Source organism: Convolutriloba macropyga, chromosome 12, assembly GCF_964194025.1.
Source record: "Convolutriloba macropyga chromosome 12, txConMacr16.3, whole genome shotgun sequence".
Classification (NCBI taxonomy): Eukaryota; Metazoa; Xenacoelomorpha; order Acoela; family Convolutidae; genus Convolutriloba; species Convolutriloba macropyga.
This window is the reverse complement of record NC_134479.1, coordinates 31,882,864-31,897,498: the sequence shown is the minus strand read 5'-3', so window position 1 is coordinate 31,897,498 and position 14,635 is coordinate 31,882,864. Positions and strand designations below refer to the sequence as shown.

Below are 14,635 nucleotides of genomic sequence, written 5' to 3'. Positions count from 1 at the left end.
TTCTATTTGCATAGCATTTCTTCAATTTTTTTGCGCAAATTTTAGGCCGAGTTTAGTGAAATACAATTTATTAAGTCTTCTATTGTTTAGGCTGTAAATTGAGTGTCGCTATTTTTCGATTTCCTATTTTTATGGCAATTCAACAGATATTTTCACATGTTTTCATAAGTTTTGATGTGAACTTGGAGAAACGATTTTAGTCACGCAAAAATAGGAAGAAGAGCAGAGAACCGAGTGACTTTTGGTGTGAATTGTTCACCTCAAAGTAGAGTGAAAAAATGACGTCTGAACAAAAAGTTTGCTTCCTCGATTGTTAGTTTTTGTTCATAGAAGGCAATTTGATTTTTCTAAATTGATTTACTTTTTTTCTGAGTGATTTTCCTAGCTCATCTTTTGTTAAGTTATTGAAAATTCTTTCAATTGTAGCAGCATTTTCCTGCTTTGTCTGTTTACTTCCCGAAAAAAAATTTGCTTGACCGTGAGTCACGGCTTGAAATTTTTCGTGAAATTAATTAGTCATGCCTAAGCTAGTTTTTTGCATTTCGCACAAAGTGCTTTTGAACAGAAGATGCTCAGCTGAGCAACTATAATTCATTGAAGTCATAAAAATGAAATCAAGAATAGTAACCGGAGAAACCCATAAAGACCATTTTTAAAATACCCGGTACGCGAACTTTTTTCTTATAAGTATTAGTTACCATGTATAGTAGTGTTCATTAGTATTGATGAAAGCTCTTGTATCCCCTCACTAAAAAACGGGAGTATGTCTAACCACGGAATGACTTCAAAATAATTCAGTAGTTTAAAAATTTGTTTGTACAGAAGTCAAACTTCATTTTTTTGTTCTTTCAATCCTATTCGGGGTTTTGGGAATCAATGGCGGCTATTTTCCGGCAATGTGCCGCGTTTTGTTTTTTTACCCTCTATTTCAAAATGTTATTCAATTTTGCCTGTTTTCTTCTAATTGAAGTAGAGTGGCTTCGTCCGATTTCTACAGGAACAACAGAAACTGCATGCAGGCGCTCAAATCAAAAATTACAAGAGCCAAAAAATCCAGGCTTCTATTGCGTACAAAAAGCAACGATTGCTAAAATCTAATTTCCATATTCAACTTTCTGCCTTGAATGCTGATAGCGGGCACAAAAAAAGGTCAACCTAGGAATTTAACTGACAGAGAGTCAACCTAGGAAGCCAATTTAACTGACAGAGAAATATTGGCTTCTTTTTCTCGATTTTCTTTTTGTTTTAGATCCAGATTTTGAAATTCAGTTCAATCCAGTTTCAGACAAATTTGCTTATTTACCCATAGAAAATTCAATACAGTACCGAAAAACGTAGATTGCACACTTCATTCAGGACAACTTTATTTTAAAATTGAATCCCGTTTCGGGACCGTACGCAGTTCAGTGAAAGCCATTTTGATAGCCCATTATTAGTTTTTCCTATAAGGCTGATTTTTTATATGCTTTCGAACAAATCAACGATGTCGCGTAAATAGCCTCAACTTTTAATTATGCCATGCTTTTCAGTATGGAGAGCAGATTTTTATCGTACACGCTACCTAAGGGCGTCTAAAAGTGCTAAATAAAAAATTAGGATTTTTTGTTTTGGTAATTTAGAGAAATTCTAACGGAGTATTCAAAATCTAATTTTTTTCTATCCATAATAAAAAATGTTTTTCAATATCACATAAGCTAGAATATGTCTGATATTTTTTATCAACGTGTGAGATTTTTTGAAAGTTTTCTATCTCTTCCTCATTTGGTAGACAATTAAGCCATACTCGTGAATGAGCGTGGTCGGAATATTATGGGCGGACGAACATTACCAAGCCTCCTTGTTACTGATATACATATGTTGTTTGAGTGCTTAGCTTATTTCAATATTACTCAACCTCAGCTTCCACCAGCCGGGATGAGCAGATTGGGACAAAAGAAGTGAAGAACACCTTCAAAACTCCTGGGAATTTATTGATTTTAACCAATTTTTTCTGCTAAACGAAAACTCTTGAGTGGCATTTTTAAGAGAGGTGCTATCCGTTCCACAACATTTCTGAAACTGCCCTTTACGCAAATCACCCAAAACAATTCTTCAGTATATTTTCTCTTTCAATAAAAGTTAGCAAAACGTGGCTTGAATTTCAAAATCATCGATTAAAAATTCCAGCTGAGATAAAGTTGAGCATTACGAGTTCTCTCAGTCTGCTATTGGAGCTTCTTATTTTCATGCTCCGCGCTTTCAAGGTTATGATACACCTTTTTGAGCCAATAGTTGAGGCCACTATGATCAAACTTACGGCTTCAATATAGAAGACTAATCTTAAGCTTACAATGAACAAGAATAGTAAAAACACAACTTGGTTCTTTGCTTGTAAACTTGATTTGATTATCATTACAAAACGAAAAAAAGAACGAATTGTAAGATTTTTCTTACAATTAATAGATAAATTTTCACGTGTTACTTTTCAAAACTTGATGCGTGTTAGTACACTGTGATAGAAGTAAAAATATTATAACGTTTCTTAAAGTTTTTCTCACTTTTTGAGCCAAATCATAGTTGCTGATTAATTTCTTCAGATTTAAAACCGTGTTTTACTGACTATTATCGATTCTCTACAAAATTATCTTGAACGCAAACCTTAATATTTTAAGAAAACCCGATAACGCAAAATGTGCGTTTCCAGAGATTAATTATGTTCTCGAAATTAAATATTTGAATTATTTAAAGTTATTGACAAAAAAATAATGAATTAGACACATTTGGGTAAATGAACGAAAAGCTTCCAAATACCGATCAAATTTGAACTGCTTGATTGTGACACAGACAAAATAAACCACACAATTTTTTCAAAAACTCACGTTTGGTTTGAATTATTTGCAAATAGCAAATAAAGCTCAGTTATAATTGAAATCAAAAAGTAGTCAGAAAAAGATTGCCGGAAAAACCGCTGAAAAGCGGTAATTTTTTAACGCTCATTGTGCCAACGAAAACACGTACCACGAGAATTGAGAAGTTATATTGAAAACAGAGCCTTAGCAGAAGAAAATCGAGCACAAGCGGGAAAAGAGGTGTGAACAGAATAAAGATGGCGCCCTCCATGAGCGCTGAAGAGCTTCAGACTCAATTGGAGGAACTGATTTACAGAAACAACGAACTTGAGGAACAGGTGGGCAAAATTAAGCACAAGTTTAACCACAAATTAACCAAAATTAAGGAATGTTCAGATAACTGATATACTAACATTTTCATTATCACTAACTTATTAGAAAAAGAATTACATTGTGTTGGGCATTGACACGTCTTAGAAGTTAATTAACTTTTCTTCTACTTGAGAAACAATCATGTTTTAATTTGCTTGGACCTTAATGCAAACTTAGATTGGACAAAAATTCCGATAGAGACAAACATGATATGTTCAACATCAGAAAAATTTTCAAACCCAGTAATTTTTGGTTAAAAGATGGCTGGTGAAAGAAGCATACGAACTTAAACATTTTTTACTCCATTTATATGCTTTATTAACTCAATGTATCTTTTTGTTCCGACCCACTTTAGTGGGGGAGGAACTATATACTCAAATGGGTTTTTTTTGTTCAGACGATTTTGGCCGATCGATATAATCATCGTAGAGAGTTGTGAGTGGTATCATTAAAAAGCCCGTCCATTGTAGAATATGGGATTAAAAAGATTTTCTTCAATTTTCGTTTTTTATAGGGAGTTATCGGGGTTTAAAGTTTTGTGACGTTAATTATTAGTTAAAGTTATTTGACGTAATACGTCTGTTTTTATTCACATTTTCGGTATTTTTGACCTAATTTTCGTCAATTTCGCTAAAAATTTGTTCCATTTTTTTGCTGTAGTGTTATTGATTTTATCTCTAAAGATAGAGGAGGGTTGCTGAATTCTTCGATCTGAGTTTTTTCGCTAGAATTTTTGCTAAATTTTTCAAAATTCGATTTTTCGGGACCAAATTTGCTTTTTAGCCCACTTATTTTAAATTTGCTGGAAGTAGATACCTTAAAACTGTGGTCACATAAATTTGAAGCTTACCCATGAGCTAGTTTTACATCGGCTGGCTTTGAGAGTCTTCTGGAATTAATATTTTGCAATTTTTTTGCAAATTAAAACTCGATAACTATACAAAATACAATTTTATTTTCGACAATCTGAAAAATTTTGTTGAAAAATTGAACTAATTCGCAACCATTTCAAAAAATGAGTATTGTTTTAGACACGCAGTAACATCTGGTTTGATCTTGATCTCGCCATGGATGCTTACGAGAAAAAATTTTTTAGATTTTAATCGAGCGCGGCTTCTTTTCAAAATATTTCCGCTATGTAAAGGTTTTTTTATGTAAACTTTTTTACTTACGAGAAAATAAAATCAGGGCGCAATGAATGACAGAAACTATGTCAAAAATTGAGGTCCAACTAGATTATATTACGGTTTCAGAAATAGCTCATGGTTTTTGTGGCTCTCACCAATTATTTTCGTAAAAATTTTTTTATGTTTTTCTTGAACTTTAATTTCATTTGTTAGCTTTTTTGTAGTTAAATGACTTATTGTGTCAAAGTTCTGGTTGTTTCTCAGGAGATATAAATGAATCTAGACAATGCTTTCAGTTGTTATCTATTGTCTGTTTTGACTTTGAATATAATATTTTAAAGAAATTATCGGTTAATTTTTGAACATTCCACTTATTTTTTATCTTATATCCCTCATATTCGGGCGCAATGTCAATAAAAAACAAGCACAAACCGATTTCTTGTGGATTATAAATGAATGTTCTGAATGGTTCTATGTTCAACTAATGGTCTCTTTCTTTTTATACTACGCGTTACCCAGTTTTTTTAATTTTTGAGCATAATTGCTTATTTTATGAGTTCATTTTGTTTGCTTGTCAAATTATTATATTATTAACAATTCCAATCGAAGAAAAGCATAGTAGGGAAAATGCACTGTTTTGCAAAAAAGCGTATCTGGATATGTTAATTGTTTTAGTTGTATAGTTTATGCTTTTTGGGCTAAAACAAAGTTATCTCGCAAAATTTAAATGGATTTTTTTTGTTTTTGCCTATGTTTTTTTGTTGTTTAAATCCATATAACTGATAACAGGACGTATAACTCAACCTAGTTAAAGAGTACAGTTGATAGCTCTTTGTTTCAACGACTTTAAAATTGAATTAGGAAAAAAAAATAATTGTATCCTATTTGGTTTCATGTACGTAAACATGAAAATTGATCTCACTAATTAGAAGTCTCAGATACTTTTGTTGTTTCATATATTTTTTGGGCTGGGTTATACGTTGTGACTTGTTGCTTCGACCAATAATTTCACAAAAATTTTCGAGATTTCTATACTGTTCAATTTTTGGGTTTCTTTTGTTGTCTTCTCCTCGCAGTCCTTTTATAAAAAAAAGGCTCCATGAAATTAAAATGAAGATAGATTGAAAAGTTACAGTTCTTGCAGTTGTCGTTTTATAATTATAGTGCCTTCAATAGTGTGATCTCGCATAATTGTTTGAAGTTTTGGCTTCTTTATATACTTGTTGTTTTTTGTGGGGTTGTGACTTAGTCATATAAATAACAGGCCCAATTGTTTTCCAGAGATATTGCAACCTAATTCAATGCTGTTTGTTGAAGATTAAAGTCTGTTATGATTCTTGGAAATGTTTGTTTTGGACAACAGATTTGGGTTTTTGAGCTTCGTCATTTAGTTAAATGGTTTTACAGTCAATTTGTAGCTCTGTGTCTGTAAACACAGGTCACATGCCGTTTCCAGTGAACTACAATTTGATATCCATAACGCTTTTAGCTTCAAACATTTGTTTCTCGGCTTTCCTACTACTATTACAACAAGATTGCATAAATTACAAATTTACATTATAAAGGATATTTGTTTTCTTTTCAATTTATAACACTAATTTTAGGTTCCATTGGCTTTGAAACTTTGCGCAATTGAGCATTGGGTAATAAAAATGTCCTCATTGCTTCCTTTAGAGATATATATGAACATTTTAGGGATTTCAGTGGACATCTAATGACATTAATAATGGTAAAATTAATTGTTTTCAAAATTGGAAACGTATTTTTGAATTTACCACCTCTTTGCTCGCTTTTTTGTCGACCTGGTAACCACTATTTTTTTTATCTTATATCCCTCAACTTCGGGCGGAATGTCAATAAAAAAACAAGCATAAACCGATTTCTTGTGGATTATAAATGAATGTTCGGAATGTTTCCATGTTCAACTAACGGTCTCTTTCTTTTTATACAACGCGTTACCCAGTTTTTTTTTAATTTTTGAGCATAATTGCTTATTTTATGAGTTCATTTTGTTTACTTGTCAAATTATTATTCAAACATTTGTTTCTCGGCTTTCCTACTACTGTTACTACAAGATTGCATAAATTACAACTTTACATTATAAAGGATATTTGTTTCCTTTTTAATTTATAACAATAAATTTAGGTTCCATTGGCTTTGAAACTTGGCGCAATTGAGCATTGAGTAATGACATATCTTAATTGCTTCCTTTAGAGATATAAAAGAACATTTTAGGGGTTTCAGTGGACATCTAACGACATTAATAATGGTAAAATTAATTGTTTTCAAAATTGGAAACGTATTTGATGTCGCATTGAGGACAGGTCTCATATTATTTTAAATGAATTTTAGGTTAAATTGTTCCGTTTAGGTTTTATCTGATGCGAGTTTGATTTTGATATGATTTTATTTATTATAGCCATCAAGTTTTGGTCGTAAATAGTGTTTGTTGTTTGATATTTATTATTGTGATTTCTAGTAGTCCTATTATCAACGACGTTCATCGGCCCTCTAGGTTGGCATTATGGTAATCCATTTGTTGTTTATTGAACGATATATATGTTGTTGAAGGTTTTCTATTTCTTCATTGTTTGGTAGCTAATTGACTCAAAAATGTGGATGAGCGGGGTCGGAACCTTATTTGCGTACGCACATTACCGAGCCTCCTTGTTTATTTAATAAAAAGTCGCACGAATTTAAGAAAAACCATTAGATGTCTTACACTATAATACCAAAAAGCTCCGCACGCCCGTATGATTTTAAAAGGCGCCAGAGATAAACAAATAAAAAAAACAGTTTTTGCGTTCACCGCAGTTCTATATTAACGAATCATTACGTGTGAGCATTTTATAAATATCTCGTATACAGTTTACAGTTTGGTTTCACCTTTTAACAACATTTGAGTCAATTTTGGACAATTTTTCTCCCAATATTTCCGAAAGATATGTCTGTCATTGTAATTATTGCTTAAATAATGCCCATGTGTTGCCAATTCCAAAAGCTCTTGCTCCTTTTCTTTAAAACAAGTGAGGACACTCTTTGACTTATGCACAGGAGCACCATGTTGTAGAAAAATAGGTTCTCGAAAATGCAACTTTTCCGTCCATTTGATTTTGTTTTACACCAACATAGAATTTCAGTTTTTCAATTTTAATCTTTTTGCGTTTTTTGTCCACACATATTGTTTCGTTTCTTCAACCAACTCATACAATTTCTTCATGGAAAACGCCTTGTAAGTTTTATTTTTTGTATTGTTTTGTTTTAAATGCATGATGTGTAGCAGACTTTGATTTTAAAAAGCTGACTTTTTTGTCCATGAAAATTGGACAGTTCGAATCGCAACAGCATGGCAAGCAGTAAATGAGGTAAGCAGCCTACCAAACTTTTCTGTGTAAGCTGAGAAAACCAGAATGTGAACACGTTTAAAACTTCAAAAATTCACAACTTTCTTCTCGAATTTACTGCAGATAAAATTTTTTGAGCAAAAAATATCGCATAGTGAGCAAAAACTGCTGCATGTAGATTTTAGTGCGGTAGTAGTGTGATTAGAAGACAACGTTAACCCCTGGCCCTGATTTGAGATACAAAAACATTGGAATTTAAACATTATTTTGGAGATGTAAACTTTTAAATTCGAAAAAGCACTTTTAAGCAATTCTCAATTTTAGTCAGCTTTTTCAAATTATACACATTTCGAGTCTATTTATGGCAGGTCGTTTCTCAAAAACACCGTTTTCTACTAACATTTGTTAGAAACTGACCCCTCACTTCCGCGGTGAAAAACACTGTCGTTTTGATCAAAGACGGCAAATTTCAGCAGTTCTTCTCAATTGTGTTACCCTCCGTGAATATATCACAACTAGGGGGATCAATTTGTTTTTTGTCATAATATATGATAGTGGAGAAGCAACAAAATAAAGAGCTGTTGTAGTCCCCCCAAAATCTCTTGTCTATTTCCACAAACTAGTTAGATTCAGTTTTCGTAAGGGAGGTGGCAGTTCACAGCACAAGCAAATAGTTGCATCCCATTAAGAAGGCGTTCAAGAAATTTTGGGGATCAGGGAACAGCAAATACAAGCAGAAATAAAAGATTTTCAAAATCATCCGCTAATGCTGGATACCTTCCCTGGATATCACACCAATTCACTACTGAAGGTATTGCCACTGGCCACGGTTCTCCATGCAATTAAGGTCTGGGCAAATTTAAAATATTTACTTTTTCGTCATGTTTCAAACTAAAATGTTTCAGAACGAAACAAAGCGAAACAAAGCAGTTGCTCTTTCTTGCTATTTTTATGCCATTCAAAATCTTTGAAATTCACGTTGCTTTATTATCAAAATGGCCAACCAAGAGAACTTTACTACAGGAAATATTTCCGAACTGAAACAAATTATTGAAAAACTTACAAATACTGTAACAAAGCAAAATCTAGTCATACAAAATCTTACGGATCGTCTCGAAAAACTTGAGAATAACCAAATTACTTCAGAAAACAACATTTATCAGTTAGAAAAACGTTTAACAGCAGTAGAAAGATATCAAAACAGACCGTTTCTTATTTTTACTAACATCGACATCCCAGCTGATGGTAATGTACTCGCACCAATTTTACAAATAGTAAACAACATCTTACAGGTTAGTTTGAATCCCGACGAAATCTCGATTGCCCACCCACTAAAAACTGGAAACATTGCGCCTATTATTGTTCAATTTTTGTATTTGCAACAAAGGGACATAATTCTGAAACGTGCTTCATGGTTAAGAGGTCTGAGAAATTTGATGGGGAATCCTATTTTCATTCATGAACGACTGGCGAAAAAGGATGTTATCATTGAAAAAAAGGCTCGAGAACTGGACATTCAATATAAGATTAAGAAATCACACTTATGGGCTTTTGATGGTGAAAGATATCAACCAGTTGATGACATCAGCGAGCTACCGGATTATCAAAGGAGACAACAAAAGAGTTTGCAAACTGTACAAAATGGTACTCCATTCATGAATAACAAAAGAACCTATGCTTTTTCGCCTGATATGGACGCAACAAACAATGGAAATGATATACCAATGAACAAAAAACAAAATATGTACGGTGTTTCATTTCAGCAAAACAAAAGTTATGCATCAAAAAACTAACATTCACAGTCTTGCTTGTTAATATCCGATCTCTAAACAAACACCTTGAGGAACTTCAGGTTTTTTTGCAAACATTTGAGTCCCTACCAACTGTGATTTGCCTTGTTGAAACTTGGATACAAGAGGGTTCTCATGAAGAACACTTCAATATATCAGGTTATCAGAAAATAATTGCTAAAAACAGGGTGGGAATTGGTGGAGGAGTAGCCATGTTTTGCAGGGAGGATATTCTTCTGTTAGATAGCTTTCCAACGAACTATTATGAGAGCCTAGGTATAAAAATTAGAACAAATAACGAAAACTATACTTTGATTACATACTATGTTCCCCCTGGGTTCAATAAAAATCAGTTCTTGACTGAATTTGACAGCTATCTTGAGACTATGGTGGATGCGAACCAAAATCTTATTATATGTGGAGACTTCAATATAGATCAGCTATCTCTGACTCCAATAAAAAAGAGATTTGAAGATGTTATCTCTAGTAACGGTATAAACCTTATGGATTCGGGTATAACTAGAGAAACGTCGACAACAAAATCATCCCTCGATTTATTTCTGACAAATATTAACAAAAATCTTTGCATAGTAAATTCTATCGGTTACGACATCACAGATCATTATCCAGTATTTTTCAGTCTAACAAAAAGTATGATTAAACCCAAGATAAAAGCATCTAAACGTCGCAGTATGTCTGCCTTAAACAACAAAATACTGTTTGAAAAATACAAAAAGGAACTGGAAAACAATTTAATCATATTTCAGAACAACAATACGGATCAATCTTTCAACGCATTTTGTAACTGTTTACATTTTGTAGTCGACAAACACCAGCCTTTGGTTGAAATAAAACAAAAGAAAAATAGGAATAAATGGGTCACAAATCGAATAAAAAATCTTTTTGCGAAGAGAAACAATGCAAGAACAAAATGGTTGAGAACACAAAACAACATCGATAAAAATAGATATGCTCAACTGAAAAGCAAGAGCACTCAAATCATGAACGACACAAAAAAACATTTCATACAAAACAAAATTCAAAATTGTGGTAGGTACTCAAGGAAAATGTACAAAATCATAAACAATTTGATAAGCAGGAACAGAAGTGATGTGAGTTATAACCTTGTTTTCAATAATATTGGAACTGATGACCCCAGTAGCATAGCTGATTATTTCAATAAACATTTTGTAAATGTTGCAGATGAAATAGTAAGCAAAATACCTCAAATAAGCTTTCCTTCATCTAATTATGCTGAAGAACAATCTATGATGCTACATGAAACAAATTTAGTAGAAGTGCTTTCACAAATAGCCAGCCTACAAAATTCTTTTGCGCATGGTGTGGATCTGATCACTAACACCTTCATTAAGAGATTTGATAGAACTTTAGCCCCATTTTTAGTTAATTATATCAACGAATCTTTTTTGAGCGGAGTTTTCCCAAATAGCCTAAAACGAGCAACTATCCAACCGCATTTCAAAACGGGATCAAAAACTGATGCCAATAACTATCGACCAATTTCGATTTTGCCGTCTTTTGGAAAAGTATTTGAAAAAATTATGAAAATAAAAATTCTCAACTGCATAGAGAAATTCAAAATTCTTGGTGAAAATCAGTTTGGTTTCCGTAATCGGAGATCAACAGTTGATGCACTCGTAAATGTAGTGGAAAACATAAGGTTGGAAAAAGAAAAAGGGAACAATAGCACCACGGTCTTCCTAGATTTGAAAAAGGCATTCGACACTGTTAATCACTCGCTGCTGTTGAAAAAATTAGAAAAATTTGGAATTAGGGGTCAGGTTTTAAGCTGGTTTTCTTCATATCTCAAATCAAGAACACAGTGTGTTATATGGAAAAATAGAATATCGAAAGAACTAATAGTAAAAAATGGAGTTCCTCAAGGTTCTGTTCTGGGTCCTGTATTATTTATACTGTACCTTAATGACTTTGTGGACGCTTGTAAATTATCCACTCCGTATTTTTTTGCCGATGATACCAGCCTCCTTTTCAAAAGCGGACCAACCTATGAAGAATTAATTACTGAAATTCATTCAGTTTCACATTGGCTACATCAAAATAAATTGGATTTAAACGAGTCAAAAACTTTTGTAATGAATTTTTTTGAAACTAAAGCAAACACAAACATTCAGAACTGCCCAGTTCAGAAGTGCAATACCTACAAATATCTAGGAGTAATTTTAGACGCGAATTTAACTTTCGAAAAACATGTGGAATCCATTTGTTTAAAATTAAAGAAGTGGATCGGAATAATTGCAAGGCTAAGGAGAACTTGCAGTCGCAACACCGTTTTGATGTTCTACAAAACTACAGTGGTACCAATTTTTGAGTATGGACTTCTTATTTATGGTGGAACAACGTTGAATAAGCTTCAAAAAATTGAACGGTTACAAAAGAAAATTTTGAGAATTGTCTTTAGAAAGAAACCAAGTGACTCCATCTTTGATACTTTATTCGAGTTCAAAATTTTGACTATTTGTGAATTGTACATAAAACATCTGCTTTCATTCAGCCTTAAATCATACTTTGGGTTACATTCAAACAAAATGATGAATGAGATTTTGACCGCAAATCAAAATTTTTCGTACAATACTCGCTCGAAAACCACTCGCATTATACAAACAAAAACGTCAAAAAGAATTTCAACTCGGACATCTCTGGGTTATCGCGGTAGAATTTTGATAAATTTTCTACTGAAACAAAAAATACTACCTCAGCTTGAACAAGAGACCATGTCCTGTATAAAAGTTAAAAAACTAGTCAATGCACTTCAATATAGCTTGATCATTCAAAACGATACGTTAAAAAAACTTGTTTTTAAATAAAATCTGGGCGCTTAATTAAGATACGTTAGTATTTGCAAGCGTCCACTCCTGATGAAATTTTGGATTTATGGATTTTTCATAGTGGATTCTGCTGTGTCCACAACTTCTGCGTGCTTTATAAACTAACAGGAGAAATTCAAATTCAAATTCAAATTCAAAATTTGAAAAATAAATAATTTTATCACAACACTTTAAAAAAGCCCCAATCTCTTCTCTCTAACTATTTATGTTAAACTCACTGTCTGTTCAATAATTGATCATTGCAGTTTCTGTGGTTAAAATGACAAAAAATGATGCAGCTAATAAAACACATTTTTTTAACGTCTGAGGAAAAATGTAACTGACAGAGATGCTAAAACAGATCAAGATCTGCTCTCACGTTGACAATTGTCAGAATAAATAACTTTCTCAAATATTCTAAGTTTTCTACTATCTATGTTTTAATCTAATTTTCCAGCATCTAGTTTTTCGGATAAAACTTATGAAAATCTTATGTTTTTCACTTTGAATAGAGCATTCAGCGACCCGTGCAATTTCCATAGATCTATGTTTTTTCCTACTCTCTACACCTGAATTCTCGCGAGCAAAGCGACAATAACTAAATAAATTTTCAATTGTGTTGTAATTCGTTTTGTTTTTTAAAAAAAGAGAAAGAAAACAATTCAAACGCTAAAATTGCAAAGCAGATGAACAAAAGCGAAAAAAAGGCCACCATCAGAAAAGCTACTCACGTAACTTGTGTTTAGTTTGTAACTATCTAGAATTGCGATACCCTAGTAACTCTATTGCAGCGTCTTCCTTCTTTCTCGGCTGCTAACAAGAGAGCAGTTTAGTCAAATCTAACGGATTAATTTCAAATTTTTTATTATACTTAACGTGAAGTTACCAAGTTCGATTTGGCACGTTGAGATACATCTGATATGAGTTATATAAACCCCAATTTCTCGAGCAAAATTTTTGTTTTTAAAATTTTTATTTGCCTCGATTTACTTACGCTAAAATATTGCAGTTCGAGTTCGGATTTGATAAATTAAGGGAAAGCTTGGAGAGTGAAAATTGAGCTCTGAAAAATTTGAATGTTTAAACATTCATGAATACTTCATATTATTTGCAGAATTCACTGATAAAAGACCTCGCTTTCAAATCGTTTTTTTTTCGCTCAGAGTTTATTTCACCTTTTACTACAATTCAGAATTTAAATAGAAAGTTGATATATAATATTTCGCGTTTGTTTCCTTAGTTCTACTTGATAATGCACCATATCATTGGCCACTTTAATACTCAATTAGCTCATGAAATGAGTTTTAAACATCTAACAAAATGAGAAATAAAAATTAACTGAAGGAACTTAAAAAAAACAATGAAAAATATTAAAAGAACAAAATGAATCATCTCAATTAAGTGACACACATTTAATGTTTAAGATAGCAAAATTTCGAAACAAACTAAACAAACAATGAACAAAATTGACATAAAAAATACAAAAAACTGCAGTTACGACTAATTCCACTCTCAGTTGCTGCTTTTGAGTCACTCCCTTCATTTTTAGCTTCTTTTTGGCTGTTTCCTGGGTGCAACGGTTTTGGATGGTGCATCAATGGCAAGATTCCTGACATTTGAGATTGGCATATGAACTAGTCAACTTCTCAAAAGCGTTTTTGCAGCATCGAATCGCGCTAGTGCAACACTTGATGTCGGGAACTCCTGATGAGGCTATAATTTTAACCTCTGTTGGCAGGGGTATTTGATTTAAACGTTTTCCTCTTGTTACAGAGTAATTGTGCTGTTGCGCAATGTTTGCCTCCCAATCTGAGGGAAAATACAATGTATTTAACTGCAAGAAAATGCTTGAAAAGTGCTTAGCAAGAAAAACTGACTACATACTAAATAACTTACAAGTAAAACATACTAAATAATTTTGGGTCATAAACTTTGTTGTTACTTCCAAAATAAGACATTTAACTGAAAAGATCGTTATACCGACAAATTCTCCAACGAAATATTTTAGGTTTTGTTCCTTTTTCGGCCGAAAACTGTTCATTTATCATTTTATGTTGCTCTTGAAGGATTGTTTTTACTTTCTCTGTTGTTCGTTTAACTGCAATTTCAGTGTTAGCATCAATAAATTAAGAGATGTGTTCTATGGTGCCGTGAATATTAGCCGAAAGGAAAATTAGCCGAATGGAAAATTAGCCGAAAAATTGTGAGTTTCATAGAATATCAACAAATTCAACAAAAAACCTTTACAATTTTCGACAAATATCAGAAATACTATCCCAATATTGCTGAACAGACAAATTACCACCCAGATACAAATGTTTGAGACGA

At 32.7% G+C, this 14,635-nt stretch overlaps 1 protein-coding gene across 1 annotated transcript in view; it reads left to right on the top strand.

Annotated features, from left to right (window-relative positions):
• Positions 1-2,446: 2,446 nt before the first annotated feature.
• LOC142351230 (uncharacterized) overlaps positions 2,447-14,635 on the top strand; it is a 100,976-nt gene continuing 88,787 nt past the window's right edge. Inside the window, exon 1 of the mRNA XM_075403366.1 lies at positions 2,447-3,166. Within this exon, the coding sequence (XP_075259481.1) occupies positions 3,086-3,166 (81 nt within the window). The 5' untranslated portion in view covers positions 2,447-3,085. The remainder of the gene's footprint in view (positions 3,167-14,635) is intronic.